Source organism: Colobus angolensis, unplaced genomic scaffold (assembly GCF_000951035.1).
Source record: "Colobus angolensis palliatus isolate OR3802 unplaced genomic scaffold, Cang.pa_1.0 Scaffold8, whole genome shotgun sequence".
Classification (NCBI taxonomy): domain Eukaryota; kingdom Metazoa; phylum Chordata; class Mammalia; order Primates; family Cercopithecidae; genus Colobus; species Colobus angolensis.
This window is the reverse complement of record NW_012121820.1, coordinates 10,160,647-10,175,925: the sequence shown is the minus strand read 5'-3', so window position 1 is coordinate 10,175,925 and position 15,279 is coordinate 10,160,647. Positions and strand designations below refer to the sequence as shown.

Genomic DNA, 15,279 nt, shown 5'->3' with positions numbered 1-15,279 from the left:
AAAAAGAAAAAGAATGAATTACAACGAGAGAGAGAGAGAGATTTGGGAACTGACAAGTATAGTTGGTTAAACCATCAAAATGGTAGCGATCAACTAAAGAACAAGTATGTGTAGACAGAGGCCCAAAGACTAAGCCCTGGGATAGGCCTGTGTTTAAAGATAAAAAAAGGAGGAAAATCCAGCACGAGAGATGGAGGAAGAGCAGTCAGTGAGCTAGAAGGAAAACCAAGAGTTCCTGAAGCCAAATGGGGAACGTGAGCACACCAAATTCTTCAGAGAAGTTGAGTAAAATGAGGATGAGGAACTCATCACTGGCTTTGGCACATAGAGGTCACTGGTCCACGGTTTCATTGAAGTGGTGGGATGAGAGCCTGTTTGGAATGGGCTCAAAAGAGAACAGGAAGAGGAGTGGAGACAAGGAGTCCAGACAACTCTTCCGAGGAGTTTAGCTGAAAAGGGGTACAAAGAAATGGGACAGTATCTGGACACGGTGTATGGTCAAGAGAGGGAGCTCTTGCAGCCGGCAAGTGTTCTGAAGTGCCCTGTGGTGGGACACTTAAGTTACTATTAGCACAATTATTTTGCTGTTATAAATAGTGCTGCTGAATGAAGGCCACATCAGGATCTTGTTTTTAAAAAGAAATGTCCTTGTTCTGGGTATGTGTTTTGTCAACATGACATCCTGCTCATCATGAACTGGTTCCACATTTCTATTTTGTTCAAGATGGAAGGCTTTGATACTGTGCACTCAGGTTTTCTCTGGAGGTTTTCTCTGGTCAACACTTCCAGATCCTCTGCATTTCAGAGCCCACAGAGAACCCCTGAGGCCACTGGGCTCAGTTCCGTCCCTGACCAACTTTCTGGGCCCTAGCCCCATGTGTCCCTCCCCTGTAGTATACTGTAGCCACACAAAAAGTTCGAGAAGGGCAGGGGCTGTGGGCCCATCAACTTCTTTGTTCCCCAGAACACCTGCCCACCCTTTGGATCCTTGAGAGAGGAAGGGACCCTGTGAGTATCTAATGACTGCCCCAGGAAGCAAGGCCTTCATGAGCCAGGGGCTCTCTGGGACCGTTTCTTACACAGCAGGACAGCTGTGGGCCAACCAGGCCTGCCCTGAGGACTGGGCCAGAGCCCTTGAGGGGACCGCAGAGAAAGGCCCAAAGGACCAAGTGCTCAGCAAAGACCAAGGCAGCCTGGACTGAGCTAGACACCCAGGCTCCAGGTTCCTTCCTCTGAAACATCTGCAGGTTTGGGCCGGGCGCGGTGGCTCAAGCCTGTAATCCCAGCACTTTGGGAGGCCGAGACGGGCGGATCACGAGGTCAGGAGATCGAGACCATCCTGAGCTACACGGTGAAACCCCGTCTCTACTAAAAAAATACAAAAACTAGCCGGGCGCAGTGGCGGGCGCCTGTAGTCCCAGCTACTCGGGAGGCTGAGGCAGGAGAATGGCGTAAACCCGGGAGGCGGAGCTTGCAGTGAGCTGAGATCGCGCCACTGCACTCCAGCCTGGGCGACAGAGCTAGACTCCGTCTCCCAAAAAAAAAAAAAAGAAACATCTGCAGGTTTTTGGGAGGCGAAGGGGTCTCAGCCGCCATGGCTGACCTCTGTGGGACCTCTTCTTCAGCTCCAGATGGTCTCCACAGGGTTCCTATACACAGGCTCCCTACACGCACGCATGCACACGCATACACACACACACACACACACACACCCCAGAGTAAATTTACTGATACACACCAATATGAACACAGACACACAATGACTTACCTATACACACACATTAATAGACGCCCATACTGCTCTGAACACACACCTTCAGACATCCACACAGACTCACACTCACCCACATACACACACTGACACAGCACATTCACATACAAAGATACACACTGACATGTACTACACAGAGACGCGCTGAAACACATCCATATACACACCACACACACTGAGAGATTCAGTGATGCACACAGTCACAGATGCACAGACATACGCTGATGGAATTGTACAAATGTGGCCACACTGACACATACGTGCAATCATCCACGCAGACTCATATAAACGGACACAAATACCTGAAATACAGAGCCACAGACAGACACACATGGAAGCACGGTATGCACAAAACACTCACACAGTACATACCATGCCGCACACACCCTGACCCACACAGTCTAACAAGCCCCAAGGGTCTCCAGGGCTCCCCTGGGACTACTGCCCACCCCTCTCACATCCCCGCCAGGGTAAGATGGTGTCCCCCAGGGAACAGAAGTCTCCAGTCCCATGTTAAGCTTTGCTGGATCCCTCGTGACATCAGCCAGCCCCCTCGCGGCTGCCGGGAGCTGTGAGCTCTGTGCTGGGGCCAGGCCGGCACCGGGCACAGACACTTAGGCCCTTGTTGGGAGAACAGAGAGAGGCTCTCTTGTCCACTGCCTGTCTTCGGTTCCAACTGCTGGTTCTCCTAGAGGCCTCTCCTCAGACTCGCAGGTATGTGGGACCAGGGAGGCCAGGTCTTGGCAGAAGGGCCATTGGGGTCAGCCCAAGAGAGGGCGTGGCAGTGTTGTGGGCTGTTTGCAGGAGCACACACGTCTGGCATTGGCTAGGGGCAGGCTGCACTTCCTTAGCAGTTCTGCAGCTTGCTCTTAGGGCTTGGCAGGGCTGGGCCTCACAGGGCAGACCTGAGAGGGGCTGATGGGGGGTCCTCTCAATTCCCCTTCACTTTCTCTGTTCCCAAGAAGGCCATGAGGTTGGTGCCTCCAGGACCTGCCTTATAAAGATAGGAAATCTCTACTCAGAGAGGCTGGGCTGCAGCCCAGGCCCCACAGTGGGCCAAGACTAAGGTCTTGAGATGCACAGCAGCTGGGCTCTCAGGTGAGCTCTCTGCTCTCAGCCTTTGCCAAGCAAGGATGAGGCTGTGGGACCCCAAGCAATCTGTGGCGGGGCCTGGGCACCCTGGCCTCCTCTCCCCTGCAGGGTGGAACAAGGAAGACACTATTCCTGGCCACATAGATCACCTTCTGTTGTTTGGCCCCGAATAGATACTGGCCAGTCTTGGGTCTCTCTGCGGCCCCAGCCCAGGGCTTCCACCGCAGTTGCCTTTCCTGAGGCGTTGGGCAGAATTCCCTGTGGCGAGGAGATCATAGCACAGAGCCCAGCTGGGAATGCGCACGGTAATTCCGGGTTGCCATTGTTCCTCTATGGGAGTCGGGAGAGCCCAGCCTGTGCCTTCACAAGGCTGTGTGGACTTAGGAAGGTCCTTTTTTAGGCCCCAGGCCTTCCACCTGTGAAATGGGGGAAGGGTTCAGACTTTGTGCCGTGAAAAGGTCCTTCTAGCCCTGGCCATCTTGGACTTCTGGGGCTGCCCTGGTTCACAGGGGCCTTGCTGCCCTGGGTATCCCCAATTCTTGAAAAGAATCAGCCTGGGAGGGGCCGCACTCTGACTATCCCCCTTTATCCCTTCTGAGATGTTTGTTAGAAAGTCTGGGTCCATGGCCGGGCGCGGTGGCTCAAGCCTGTAATCCCAGCACTTTGGGAGGCCGAGGTGGGCGGATCACGAGGTCAGGAGATCGAGACCATCCTGGCTAACACGGTGAAACCCCGTCTCTACTAAAAATACAAAAAAAAAAAAAAAGAAAAAAAAGAAAATCTGGGTCTGGGGAATATCATTTTTGTTCCATCCGTGCAGGCGTTGCTTGCCTCTGGGGTAGGAAACCCTCAGGCGGTGGCAGGTGCACAGGTAGGGGAGGGTGGAGAGGGCAGCGGTGGGCGGATCACGAGGTCAGGAGATCGAGACCATCCTGGCTAACACGGTGAAACCCCGTCTCTACTAAAAATACAAAAAAAAAAAAAAGAAAAAAAAGAAAATCTGGGTCCGGGGAATATCATTTTTGTTCCATCCATGCAGGCGTTGCTTGCCTCTGGGGTAGGAAACCCTCAGGCGGTGGCAGGTGCACAGGTAGGGGAGGGTGGAGAGGGCAGCGGTGCCTGAAGCCCTGGGTGGGCGGAGCTGACCCCGCAACACCAGCTCTCTCATGCCTGCTCCTCCCTGTCCCCCCAGAGCTGCCTGATCATTGCTGCAGAATGAACTCTAGCCCAGCTGGGACCACCAGTCCACAGGTGAGTGGTTCTTGGTCCCCCACCCATCATCAGGGAGCTCACTTCCTCCTGAGGCTAAGGAAATCTGTGCAGACACCCACTAGCCCCATGGGCTGTCCCAGGCAATGTCAGGGGCTGAGAGGATCACCGCGAGCACATAGAAATGAGCCACTTGCAAGGTGAATAGAGGAGAGATTTGAAATAGAGCTTCAAGATGGACTGGAAAAATCACGGGATTTGTCATGAAGACACCTGGGTTCTATCCCAACCTGGTTGCCTGTGAGAGCCTGGGCAACTCCTCTCTGGGCCTCAGTTTCCTCACCTATTCAGTTAGCACAACAGCCAGCTGCCTCCCAGGGCTGTTTTGAGAAGTGGGTAAGATGGTGGATAAGTGGATTGGTGGGTGGGCAGAAGGAGGGAGGGAGGCAAGGAGGTGGGCAGGTGGGCAGGCAAAAAAAAAAGAAAGAAAAAGGCAGGCGGGCCTAGTAGAGTTGTTGGAGAAGGGATCAGGGCCTGGGCTAGGAGAAAGGGAGGTAGCCAGGGAGTAGGGATCTGCTGATCGTAATCACTTCTTTCTTTAGCCCTCCAAGGCCAATGGGAACATCAACCTGGGGCCTTCAGCCAACCCAAAGTGAGTTCTGGTCCCTCAAGCACCATTCCTGCTTGACTCCCCTCATACGTGGCTCCCCTTGCCTTGGGAATAAAATCCAAATTATCTGGTCTAATATTCAATACTCTCTGCCATCTGGGCCCAGGACCTTTCTCCAGCTTTGTCTCCCACGAATTCCCCAGCCTCTGCCCATGCTGAACCCTCTTCCTGCAATGCCCCCGAAATGTCTGCATTGTTAGCACCTCCCCACACTTCAGGCCCTACTCAGGGCCTTTGGGTACCAGAACCCTGCCTTCTATGCAGGCCTTCTGTGCGGTATGTCTGGTTTTATCTCCACTCTGACTATTGTTTAACTTTAATTTGAGTTCCCCTGGGGCCAGGGTGAATCTTACAAGCCCCCTCTCGGCTGGGAGAACATGGGGTTCTTCGGGGGTCAGGAGGCATGGCTGCTGGAAGGCTCTCTGTATTTCCCCACTCTAAAGTTAAAAAGAAGCCCAGGTTTGTTCTCAGGCACCAGCTTTCCAGACCTGCAAATGCTGATGCATGTTTTTCCCTCTTCCCCCAGTGCCCGGCCCACGGACTTTGACTTCCTCAAAGTCATCGGCAAAGGGAACTACGGGAAGGTGAGTGACTTGGTGAGGGTGGGAAGCCGGGGTCTTCCCTTCTGCAGCCTCTTTCAGCCCCTGCTGCCACTTGTATGTGTGAAGATAGAGCTCTCGTACCTGCAGACAAAAGCAGGGGCAGGCGAGAGGCCTTGTACTGCTGTTGGGAAGTCCAAAGTCACCTACAGGGCCTCAAATTCGTGTTTCTGCTCAGGTCCTGCTGGCCAAGCGCAAGTCTGATGGGACGTTCTATGCAGTGAAGGTGCTGCAGAAAAAGTCCATCTTAAAGAAGAAAGAGGTACCAGGGCTCGGGCACAGGCGTTTCTTCTTCTGCTTCCCAAACCCCAGCCTAGGGTGGCTTTCAAAGATGGGTCCCACATCTAACAGGTCCATGGGGCTGGGTGCAGAGGTGGTCACAACAAAGGGTAGAGGGCAGGTGGTACGCAGGATGCTGGTCCTTCTCAGAGAAAGCAGGCCGAGCCACCTCACCACAGGGCTTTCAGGAAAACCAGCCTGGATTTGCCTTCTCCTGGGAAACGCAGGCTCCACGACGGACAAGTCTTCTGCCTGCTCCCAGTGCCAGGCTCCCCATCTGTATAATGTGGAGCCCCACTTTATTCTCTCTGAAGGCCTTCATGCCATCAGGCCATGTGACTGGAGTGCAGTAGTGCAATCACAGCTCACTGCAGCCTCAAACTCCTGGGCTCAAGCAATCCTCCCGCCTCAGCCTCTCAGCTCACTGCAACCTCCACCTCCTGGGTTCAAGTGATCTCGTGCCTCAGCCTCCCGAGTAGCTGAGATTAAAGGCACCTGCCACCACTCCTGGCTAATTTTTGTATTTTTAGTAGAGATGGCGTTTTGCCAAGTTGGTCAGGCTCCTGGCCTCAAGAGATCCGCTGGCCTCAGCCTCCCAAAGTGCTGGGATTACAGGCATGAGCTACCACACTCGGCCCCATTGTGGATTTCTTGATGCCTCAGGTGACCTAAGTTCCTTTAACACCTGACTCCATTAGTAGGCCAGAGCAGGCCTAGAGGGAGGATTGCACAGGAGATCAGGGGACTCAGAGAAAAGAGTGATTAATGTTAACAAGGTCTCCATAGGGAGTGGGAATGGGAGGTTTTCCTGAGGAAGGCAGCGGTGCAGCTGGCCTTGATGGTGGGATTCTGATGGTCTGAAAAGAGGGTGCGACATCCAAGAAGAGGAAATATCACGAGCAAATGTGTGACCATGGATAGTGCGTGGCTTCTTTCCCTTAGGAACTCATTGATGTAAGGCATCACACATGCTTTGCTTTTCACTCCAGGGCCAAGAAGCTCTGATCCAGGGGCTAGAGCTGTGCCCACATGGACTAGCTTAGGATGAGGCTGACCACCCTGAGCCCTGAATACTAAGCAAGGAACTTGGGCCTGGCTCTGAGGGCAATAGGGAGCCATTGTGGGTGTTTGGGCAGAGGCATGAGAAAGTCCTGAGTAGGATGACTCCCACCCACAAGCTTGTATGGGCTGTGCCAGGATAAAAGGGGTGGTTGTGGGCTGTGACATGGACCCCTCTCTTTGTGACTCCACAGCAGAGTCACATCATGGCAGAGCGCAGTGTACTTCTGAAGAATGTGCGGCACCCCTTCCTCGTGGGCCTGCGCTACTCCTTCCAGACACCTGAGAAGCTCTACTTCGTGCTCGACTATGTCAACGGGGGAGAGGTGGGTGGGCCCACAGGGAGGCTTCCCTGGGCTGGCTCCCGGCTGGGAGCTGTCCATCCCGCACGCCCACTGTATGCCAAGTTCTGGAATGATCTCACCTCATCTTACAATAGACCCATTTTGTAGCTGAAGAAACTGAGGTTCAGGGAGGTGATCATTTGCTCAAGGCCACCCAGCCCATACCTGATAGAGTCAGGACTTGAATTCAGGTCTGTTAGACTCCCCACCATAATGCTTTCTTGCCTTCCTCATTCAGAGTTGCCCACGGACTCACTTTGATAGACCCAGGAAAGGTCAATGCTAAGAGGAACTCATGGTCAAGGTTTCCAGTGCTCCCATTTTGCCCCATAGGTCACAGGATGGGATTGACTCATCACTCTGGTAAACAGAGACCTGAGGCCACCTGGTGACCCAGAAGCACAGCTGGGACAAGCGGGGCTCCCTCCTGGGCTTCACTCTGTCTCTCAGGTCAAGATGGCAAAATGGGCCGGGTGCAGTGGCTCACGCCTGTAATCCCAGCACTTTGGGAGGCCGAGATGGGCGGATCACGAGGTCGGGAGATCGAGACTATCCTGGCTAACACGGTGAAACCCCGTCTCTACTAAAAATTACAAAAAGCTAGCCAGGCGAGGTGGCAGGCGCCTATAGTCCCAGCTACTCAGGAGGCTGAGGCAGGAGAATGGCATGAACCCAGAAGGCGGAGCTTGCAGTGAGCTGAGATCCGGCCACTGCACTCCAGCCTGGGCGACAGAGCAGGACTCTGTCTCAAAAAAAAAGAAAAAAAAATGGCAAAATGTAGTGGGGCTCTACTCAGTGACCCCAGATTTAACCTGAGTGACCTCATGCCTTTCAGAATGATACCAAGAGGGGGGTTTTTGTCCTGCATCCCTAAGTGAAGGGCTTTTCATGCCAGCCAAATAGTCCAAAAACATTGGCCCATGGGTGGATCTAACCTGGGCTCAGTCTGACAGCCATATCATCTCATCGCCTGGATTGATGGAAAAGCGTATCTTTGAACCATGCAGGTTCAAATGCCAGCTCTGCCCATTATAAGCTACATGACCTTGGGCAAGTCGCCTAACCATTCTGACCCTTCCTAGCTTCCTCTTACATGAAACTAGCATGATATTTGTACCTTGAAGGTTGTCATGAGGATTAAATAAGAGATGTGGAAAGGCCTGACTTGGAGCCTGGAACACAGGAGGTGCTTAAGCAATGCTAACTCATCTCTTCTTCTGCTGACTCTTTGGACACCCAGAACTGCTGTGTGGGGCAAGGGCCAGCATGAACTCTTTTGGTAGGAAGATGCTGCAGGTCAGAGAGGGAGTGAGCTGGGCAGCCGCAGAGGGCAGGGAGCAGGTGCGCCCTAGCCCTACAGTAGCCACCCAGTAACTCGTCTCACACTCCTCCTCCCCTCCAGCTCTTCTTCCACCTGCAGCGGGAGCGCCGGTTCCTGGAGCCCCGGGCCAGGTTCTACGCTGCCGAGGTGGCCAGCGCCATTGGCTACCTGCACTCCCTCAACATCATTTACAGGTGAGGCCTGCCTGTGGCTCAGAGCCAGGACCGGGTCCTTCTTGCTCCCACAGCTACGGGTTGTGTGGACGCTAAAACCTGATGAAATCCTGGTGGAGTTGGTCCTTTGTTTTGGGTGGGGTTGGCGTCTCCTCCTCCGAGGTCCAAGTGCCCAGGCTTCCTGGGCTCTCCCTCTGCATCTCTGGGATCCTCCATGAATGGTTCTCCTGCCAGGACCACGCCCCCTCCAACCAGGTCTCCAACTCTCCTCACTAAACGGCTGAGACACCTCAAGGCTCTTTTCTCTTATTTTCTGCAGGGACCTGAAACCAGAGAACATTCTCTTGGACTGCCAGGTTGGTGTGTGTGTGTGTGTGTGCACACGCGTGCACGCATGTGTATGTGCGTGTGTGCGTGTGTGCGTGTGGACATGGTTGCACAGGTACACTATCTGACCATGAGTCTGTGTGCATGGATGTGCGTGCATTGTGCATGCATGCATATAGGCAGAGGAGGCATTTGAGCATATGTGTGCGTGTGTGCCCATGCACATGTACACACATGCATATGTGCACATGAGACTGTACATGTATATATGTGCATACATGTATACAAGGGGGCAGAGGTGGAGCCAGGTAGGGGCTGGTGGAGTTTGTCTTAGACTGGGCTCCATGGAAACAGACTCTGAGATGGAGAGGAGGCAGAAGCTTTGTTGGGGAACATTCTCAAGAGATAACACTTTTAAAGGGGTGAAAAAACAGGATTGGGCAAAGGAAGAAGCTCACCTGCGTTGTGGTTGCCAGTGGAGCCTCAGCTGATCTTGCAGGGGTGGGGAGGGCCTAAGCCAGGATGGCTCTCTAGGATTGTCCCAAAATGAGGCAAAGAGGATGGGCCTTTGTGCCCCTGGACATGGATAGCTCCTAAGGCGGGGGCATAACTTTGGGTGCGGGCAATGTTCTAGCAGCAGGGGGATGGGGATGGGCATGGTTCTTCTGTACGCTGGTTTCAGGGATCTGGGCAGAACCCCACAGTATCTACTCACTCTACCTTCCTGCCCAGCTGCCACAAAGTGTGATTGCTTTCTGAGTCCCCAGCCTCTGTCTAGGGGGTTTCTGTCCACAAGGGCATCCTGAAGCTGCCACTGTTTGTAGGGCTGGGTCTGAGTTTGTGATGAGCTGTGGGCAGAGAGTGGAACACATGTGCCCACCTGGCCCCCTATGATGTTGCTGGCATCCAGTTCAGGACCCCTGGGTTGGTGTGGAGCCTCCAGTCTGTGCCTGGGCATCAGATCCCACAGCTGCTGCCCTGGGGTGTGACATCTGGGCTTTGGGGTTAGGCCTGGGCATACCCTGGGCAACCTTCATACCACCCTCCGGCCCATGCCCTCCCTCATTCTCAGGGACACGTGGTGCTGACGGATTTTGGCCTCTGCAAGGAAGGTGTAGAGCCTGAAGAGACCACATCCACGTTCTGTGGTACCCCCGAGGTAAGCGTAAACATCCCAGGAGAGTGGAGGTCATGAGTGGGTGAGGCCACAGCTCCTGATTACAGCCAACAGGTTACAGCAAGGGGGACTCACTCCTTTGACCCAAGCACTTCTCCTGAGTTGGCTGTACACTGAACCTTGGTTTCCTCATCTGTGTAATGGTGGCACCAGTTCTAGGACTGCTGAGACCCAGCCAGCTAGCCGCTGGTGAAGCTCTACCGCAGTGCTATCCAGTAGAAATAGAAATAGAAACGCAGGCTGGGCGTGGTGGCTCACGCCTGTAATCCCAGCACTTTGGGAGGCTGAGGTGGGCAGATCACCTGAGGTCAGGAGTTTGAGACCAGCCTGAGTAACATGGTGAAACCCTGTCTCTACTAAAAATACAAAAAATTAGCTGGGCACAGTGACGGGCACCTGTAGTCCCAGCTACTCAGGAGGCTGAGGCAGGAGAATCGCTTGAATACAGGAGGCGGAGGTTGCAGTGAGCCGAGATCGCGCCATTGCACTCTAGCCTGGGCAACAAGAGTGAAACTCCATCTCAAAAAGAAAGAAAGAGAGAAAGAAAGGGAGAGAGAGAGAGAGAGAGAAAGAAAGAGAAATGCAAACCACACACATAATTAAAAAATTTCCAGCAGCCACATTTAAAAAGTAAGAAAGTAACAGGTGAAATTAATGTTAATGATATATTTTATTTAACCCAATATATACAATATTCTCATTTCAACATACCATCGGTATAAAAATGGTTGAAATATTTTATTCCTTTTTTTTTCTAACTAAGTCTTGAAAATCTGGCACGAATTTTAACACTTACAGCCCATCTCAATTTGGAGCAGCCACATTTTAAGTGTTCAATAGCCACGTGTGGCCAGTGGCTGCTGTATTGGACACTACTGATCTGCAGGGTGAAGTCCACATGCAACAAGAGGGCCTGGCTTGAGAGTTAAGAACCTGGGCTGGCAAGTGTAAACCACAGATCCATGTCCATCTTCCAGCGGCCAAGAGCCTGGAGGGTTACAATTTGCAGATCTCAGCAGTCATTCAGACGTGTCTATGTGTCCTAACAAGGTCTGTCTGTAGCCCTAAAGTTAAAACCTTTCTTTGGGCTGGGTGTGGTGGCTCACGCCTGTAATCCCAGCACTTTAGGAGGCTGAGGAGGGCAGATCACCTTGGGTCAGGAGTTCGACACCAGCCTGGGCAACATGGCGAAACCCTGTCTCTACTAAAAATACAAAAATTAGCCAGGCATGGTGACAGGCGCCTGTAATTCCAGCTACTTGGGAGGCTGAGGCAGGAGAATTGCTTGAACCTGGGAGGCAGAGGTTGCAGTGAGCTGAGATCGCGCCGTTGCACTCCAGCCTGGGGGACAAGAGCAAGACTTTGTCTCAAAAACAAACAAACAAAAAAACCTTTCTTTGAACTCCCACCAATCTTAGACCTTGGACTTTGGGCCTGAAGGCGTCCCCCGTGGCTAGACAGATGTCAGGGTGAGGGTTGGAGGGCTGAGGCTACAGACTGGGAGGCTCCTCCCCACCTGGCATGAGACAAGACCTCAGCTGCTCTCTTTTTCTCCATATGCTTGAAAAGTTGGGTCTTGGAGCCTCCTCACTTTGGTTCTAGGGTAGCTGATGGTCAGATGACTTCTCTGAGCAGGAGCCATTGTCTGTGTTTGTGTATGGCAGGTGGTGTTTGCTGGATAAAGCCAGCCCCCCAAAGCCTGACAGTCCAACCATCCCTTCCTTGAACGTTGCTAGGGTCGGGAGCAAAGGATATGGAACCCCAGCTCATGTAGGAGACATGTGGCCCCAACACATCACCTAACCATGACTCAGCCACTTCCACGGTGTTGGGGGGCACAGGCAAGAGTAGCCATGGTTGCTCCCATTGTTCGAGGGCCAGCACATATGTTAGCATCTTAGAACAGCATCTAGGAGAGATTTGGCATCTTCATTTTTTCGATGAGAAAACCAGGTTCTGACAGGTTAAATGCCCTGGCTGAGACCACACACCAACCGGGGCTCAGGTCTGTGTGACTCTGCCCTTCCTAGACCCACAGAGTCTCTCAGAGCAGCTTTTCCTGTTGCTGAGACCTTGCCCCTGACTCAGTGGCAGAGACACTAGGCTAAGAAATCAGTAAGCTTCTTTTTTTTGTTCCCAGGTTCTCTTCCTCAGGCAAGGCATACAGGCATGGTGTGCATTTATTTATCAATAGCTCAGGGGTCACTCCCTCCTTCCTGACCCTCTCGTCTGACCCTAGGGTTTCCAGCACAAGGATATACCACATTTACTTTTACTTACACTCACATTCGTCTCCGCACTGCCCTGTGAGAGTACTCCCAGGGCCCTCCATTCCCAGGACACGACAGCCCGCTGAATGCCTTTGCGTAAATAGAAAAAGGCACCCCCTCAGGGCAGACTAATCAGAAAAAACACCCCTTGAAACAAAAATAAAGTTGACAGATAATACCTCTGAAATAGTGTTGTGTCTTGGTGAGTGGATCACAGCCACGACTGCAGCCCCCTTTACCCTTTTGGCTGATGCTTTTGTGTGGTACACACCATGTAAATTGCACAAAGCAGCCCTGGCTGACCTCTTCTACGTCCCCAACCCGTGGCAAAGGGCCCTGCAGAAAGCAGGCCTCCGGTGAATGACTGATGAATGAACACATGCACAGCCACAGAGCACACGCACAGCAAGGTCAGCTCTTGGTCATCTTCCTCCAAGTGCCTTATTTACAGATGGGGCAACTGAGGCTTAACAACTTATTTCATTCAGATAAGTGTGTTTCCTTCTAACAGTACTTGGCACCTGAAGTGCTTCGGAAAGAGCCTTATGATCGGGCAGTAGACTGGTGGTGCTTGGGGGCAGTCCTCTACGAGATGCTACACGGCCTGGTGAGTCGGGGGTAGCCATCTACAAGGGCCATCTGGCTAGGGATGGGTCTATCTCTCATGTGGTCTACACAAGCTCTGCCCAGGAAAATGAGCAAGGCATCTCTTCATTCCAGACTAAAAAAGATAACACCAAAGCAGATATGCGAATTATTATTATTATTATTTTCCAATAATGTTAGTTTAGGCCAGGAACGGTGGCTCACACCCATAATCCCAGCACTTTGGGAGGCTGAGGCAGGTGGATCACCTGAGGTCAGGAGTTCAAGACCAGCCTGGTTAACATGCTGAAACCCCATCTCTACTAAAAATACAAAAATTAGCTGGGCATGGTGGCGAGCACCTATAATCCCAGTTACTCGGGAGGCTGAGGCAGAAGAATCACTTGAACTTGGGAGGCAGAGGCTACAGTGAACCGAGATCACACCACCGCATATCCAGTCTGGGTGACAGAGGGAGACTCTGTCTCAGAAAAAAAAAAAAAAAAAAAGTTAGTTTAGCACTTTATCGTTTACAACACACTGTCTCACCTTGGGTGCCTCAGAATAGCCTTTGGAGACTGACAGAAGGAAATGGAATTATTCATATTTTGCTGACAGGGAAATTGAGACCAAGAGAGATCATAGTCCTGACAGGTTGTGGAACCACCCCTGGCCCCAGTCCTAGGCTGCCTGCTTAGGTAGAGGCATGTGTAGATTTGCCCTAGGCCATGCTTTGCTTTGGGGGTGGTTTCACCAACATAGCTTGGTTCCTAGGAAGGAACAGACTCTGTGGATTAAGGGGAAGGAACAGCTGGAAGAGGCTTGGGAGGAAGAATAGTAAGCAAGAGAAGGGGACCCTGGATATGGTTTGGGGCCTGGCTCTCTTCCTAACTGTGCAGCATGATTGCTCTGAGTCTTGTTTTCTTATCTGAAAAATTACAACTCTCTTGGAGGATAGTTATGAGACTGGGGTGAAATGATGAAGGTGAAAGTGCAAATGTTGCCAAATGCAAAGTTGGTGAGCAAGCTAGATGAAAAGAGATGGGCCTCACACTGGTGGGAAGAGACTTCTGGCCTTCCTAGCAACTCTCTCCACTGTGCTGGAAACCTGGAGTCCTGTCTCTTTCCAGTCTGCCATGTGAGCCATTGCACAAGACAGGGGTCATGCTGAGTCCTCCCAGCGCCCACCTTGCTCCAGGTCTCCCAGAGCCTGTGTTCACTTTTGCATGGGTGATCCTCCAGTTGCTCTCCCTCTCTCCCCAGCCGCCCTTCTACAGCCAAGACGTATCCCAGATGTATGAGAACATTCTGCACCAGCCGCTACAGATCCCTGGGGGCCGGACGGTGGCCGCCTGTGACCTCCTGCAAAGCCTTCTCCACAAGGACCAGAGGCAGCGGCTGGGCTCCAAAGCAGACTTTGTAGGTGACCTGCCAGTGGAGCACTGGCCCCCATGGGGCTCGCAGCTTCCTGCAGAGGCAGCTCAGAAGCAGCACATTAACATATATCTTGCTGCCCTCTAAAACCAGGCGTTGCTCACTTGTTCGTTTGGAAATTCGCTACTGCTACTAGCTGACTACTTTCTCTAGTCTAGTTCTCTTAGTCAATCAACATTTACTAAGCACCAACCATGTGCCAGGTATTGAGCTAGGTGTTAGAGATTCAATAGGCTGGGTCTCTGCCCTTATTAAGTTTGGGGTGGGGGCTGGGTGTAGTGTTCATGCCTGTAATCCCAGCACTTTGGGAGACCAGAGCAGGTGGATCACCTGAAGTCAGAAGTTTGAGACCAGCCTGGCCAACATGGTATAAACCCCGCCTCTACTAAAAATACCAAAAATTATCTGGGTGTGGTGGTGGGCACCTGTAATCTTGGCTACTTGGGAGGCTAAGGCAGGAGAATCACTTGAACCTAGGAGGCGGAGGTTGCAGTGAACAGAGATCATGCCATTGCACTCCACCCGGGGCAACAAGCAAAAATCCATCTCAAAAACAAAAACAAAAAAGTTTGGGGTTGGGAGTAGGCAAAAAACCCAAACATTATATACAATTATCACAAGATATGGCAAGTGTCAGGAAGAAAATGAACAATGAGCTGAGATAAACAATAATGGGAGGGGGGCAAATTAATACTGGCATTGTCAGGGAGTTCTTTCTGAGGGGGTGACAATTAGGCTGAGGCTTGAAGGATGAGAAAGAGGCAGCCATGAAGACAGCTGGGCAAAGGCTCCCCAGACACAGGGCACAGCATGTGCAGAAGTCCTGCTATGGGAACAAGGAGGAGAGTGGCAAGTTTTAGGGCGTTTTGAGCAGAGGTGTGGCATGACCTGATTTAAGTTTATAGGAGATTCCTCTGGCTTCTTTGTGGAGAGTGGACTGCATTTGCTTTTTTTTTTTTTTTTTTTTTT

The 15,279-nt window shown here is 52.1% G+C and overlaps 1 protein-coding gene across 3 annotated transcripts in view; it reads left to right on the top strand.

Moving 5' to 3' along the window:
• SGK2 (serum/glucocorticoid regulated kinase 2) overlaps positions 1 to 15,279 on the top strand; it is a 29,849-nt gene that overhangs the window by 5,631 nt on the left and 8,939 nt on the right. The window contains exons 1-11 of one of the 3 annotated variants that reach the window (XM_011929032.1): positions 3,713 to 3,734; positions 4,056 to 4,114; positions 4,675 to 4,724; positions 5,269 to 5,326; positions 5,520 to 5,603; positions 6,874 to 7,005; positions 8,426 to 8,538; positions 8,837 to 8,873; positions 9,917 to 10,003; positions 12,803 to 12,898; positions 14,140 to 14,295. In XM_011929032.1, coding sequence (XP_011784422.1) covers positions 4,079 to 4,114; positions 4,675 to 4,724; positions 5,269 to 5,326; positions 5,520 to 5,603; positions 6,874 to 7,005; positions 8,426 to 8,538; positions 8,837 to 8,873; positions 9,917 to 10,003; positions 12,803 to 12,898; positions 14,140 to 14,295 — 849 coding nt within the window. In that variant the 5' untranslated portion in view covers positions 3,713 to 3,734; positions 4,056 to 4,078. Of the gene's footprint in view, positions 1 to 3,712; positions 3,735 to 3,902; positions 3,954 to 4,055; positions 4,115 to 4,674; positions 4,725 to 5,268; positions 5,327 to 5,519; positions 5,604 to 6,873; positions 7,006 to 8,425; positions 8,539 to 8,836; positions 8,874 to 9,916; positions 10,004 to 12,802; positions 12,899 to 14,139; positions 14,296 to 15,279 lie in introns of those variants that run through there. The other 2 variants (XM_011929030.1, XM_011929031.1) reach the window with 2 other exon arrangements.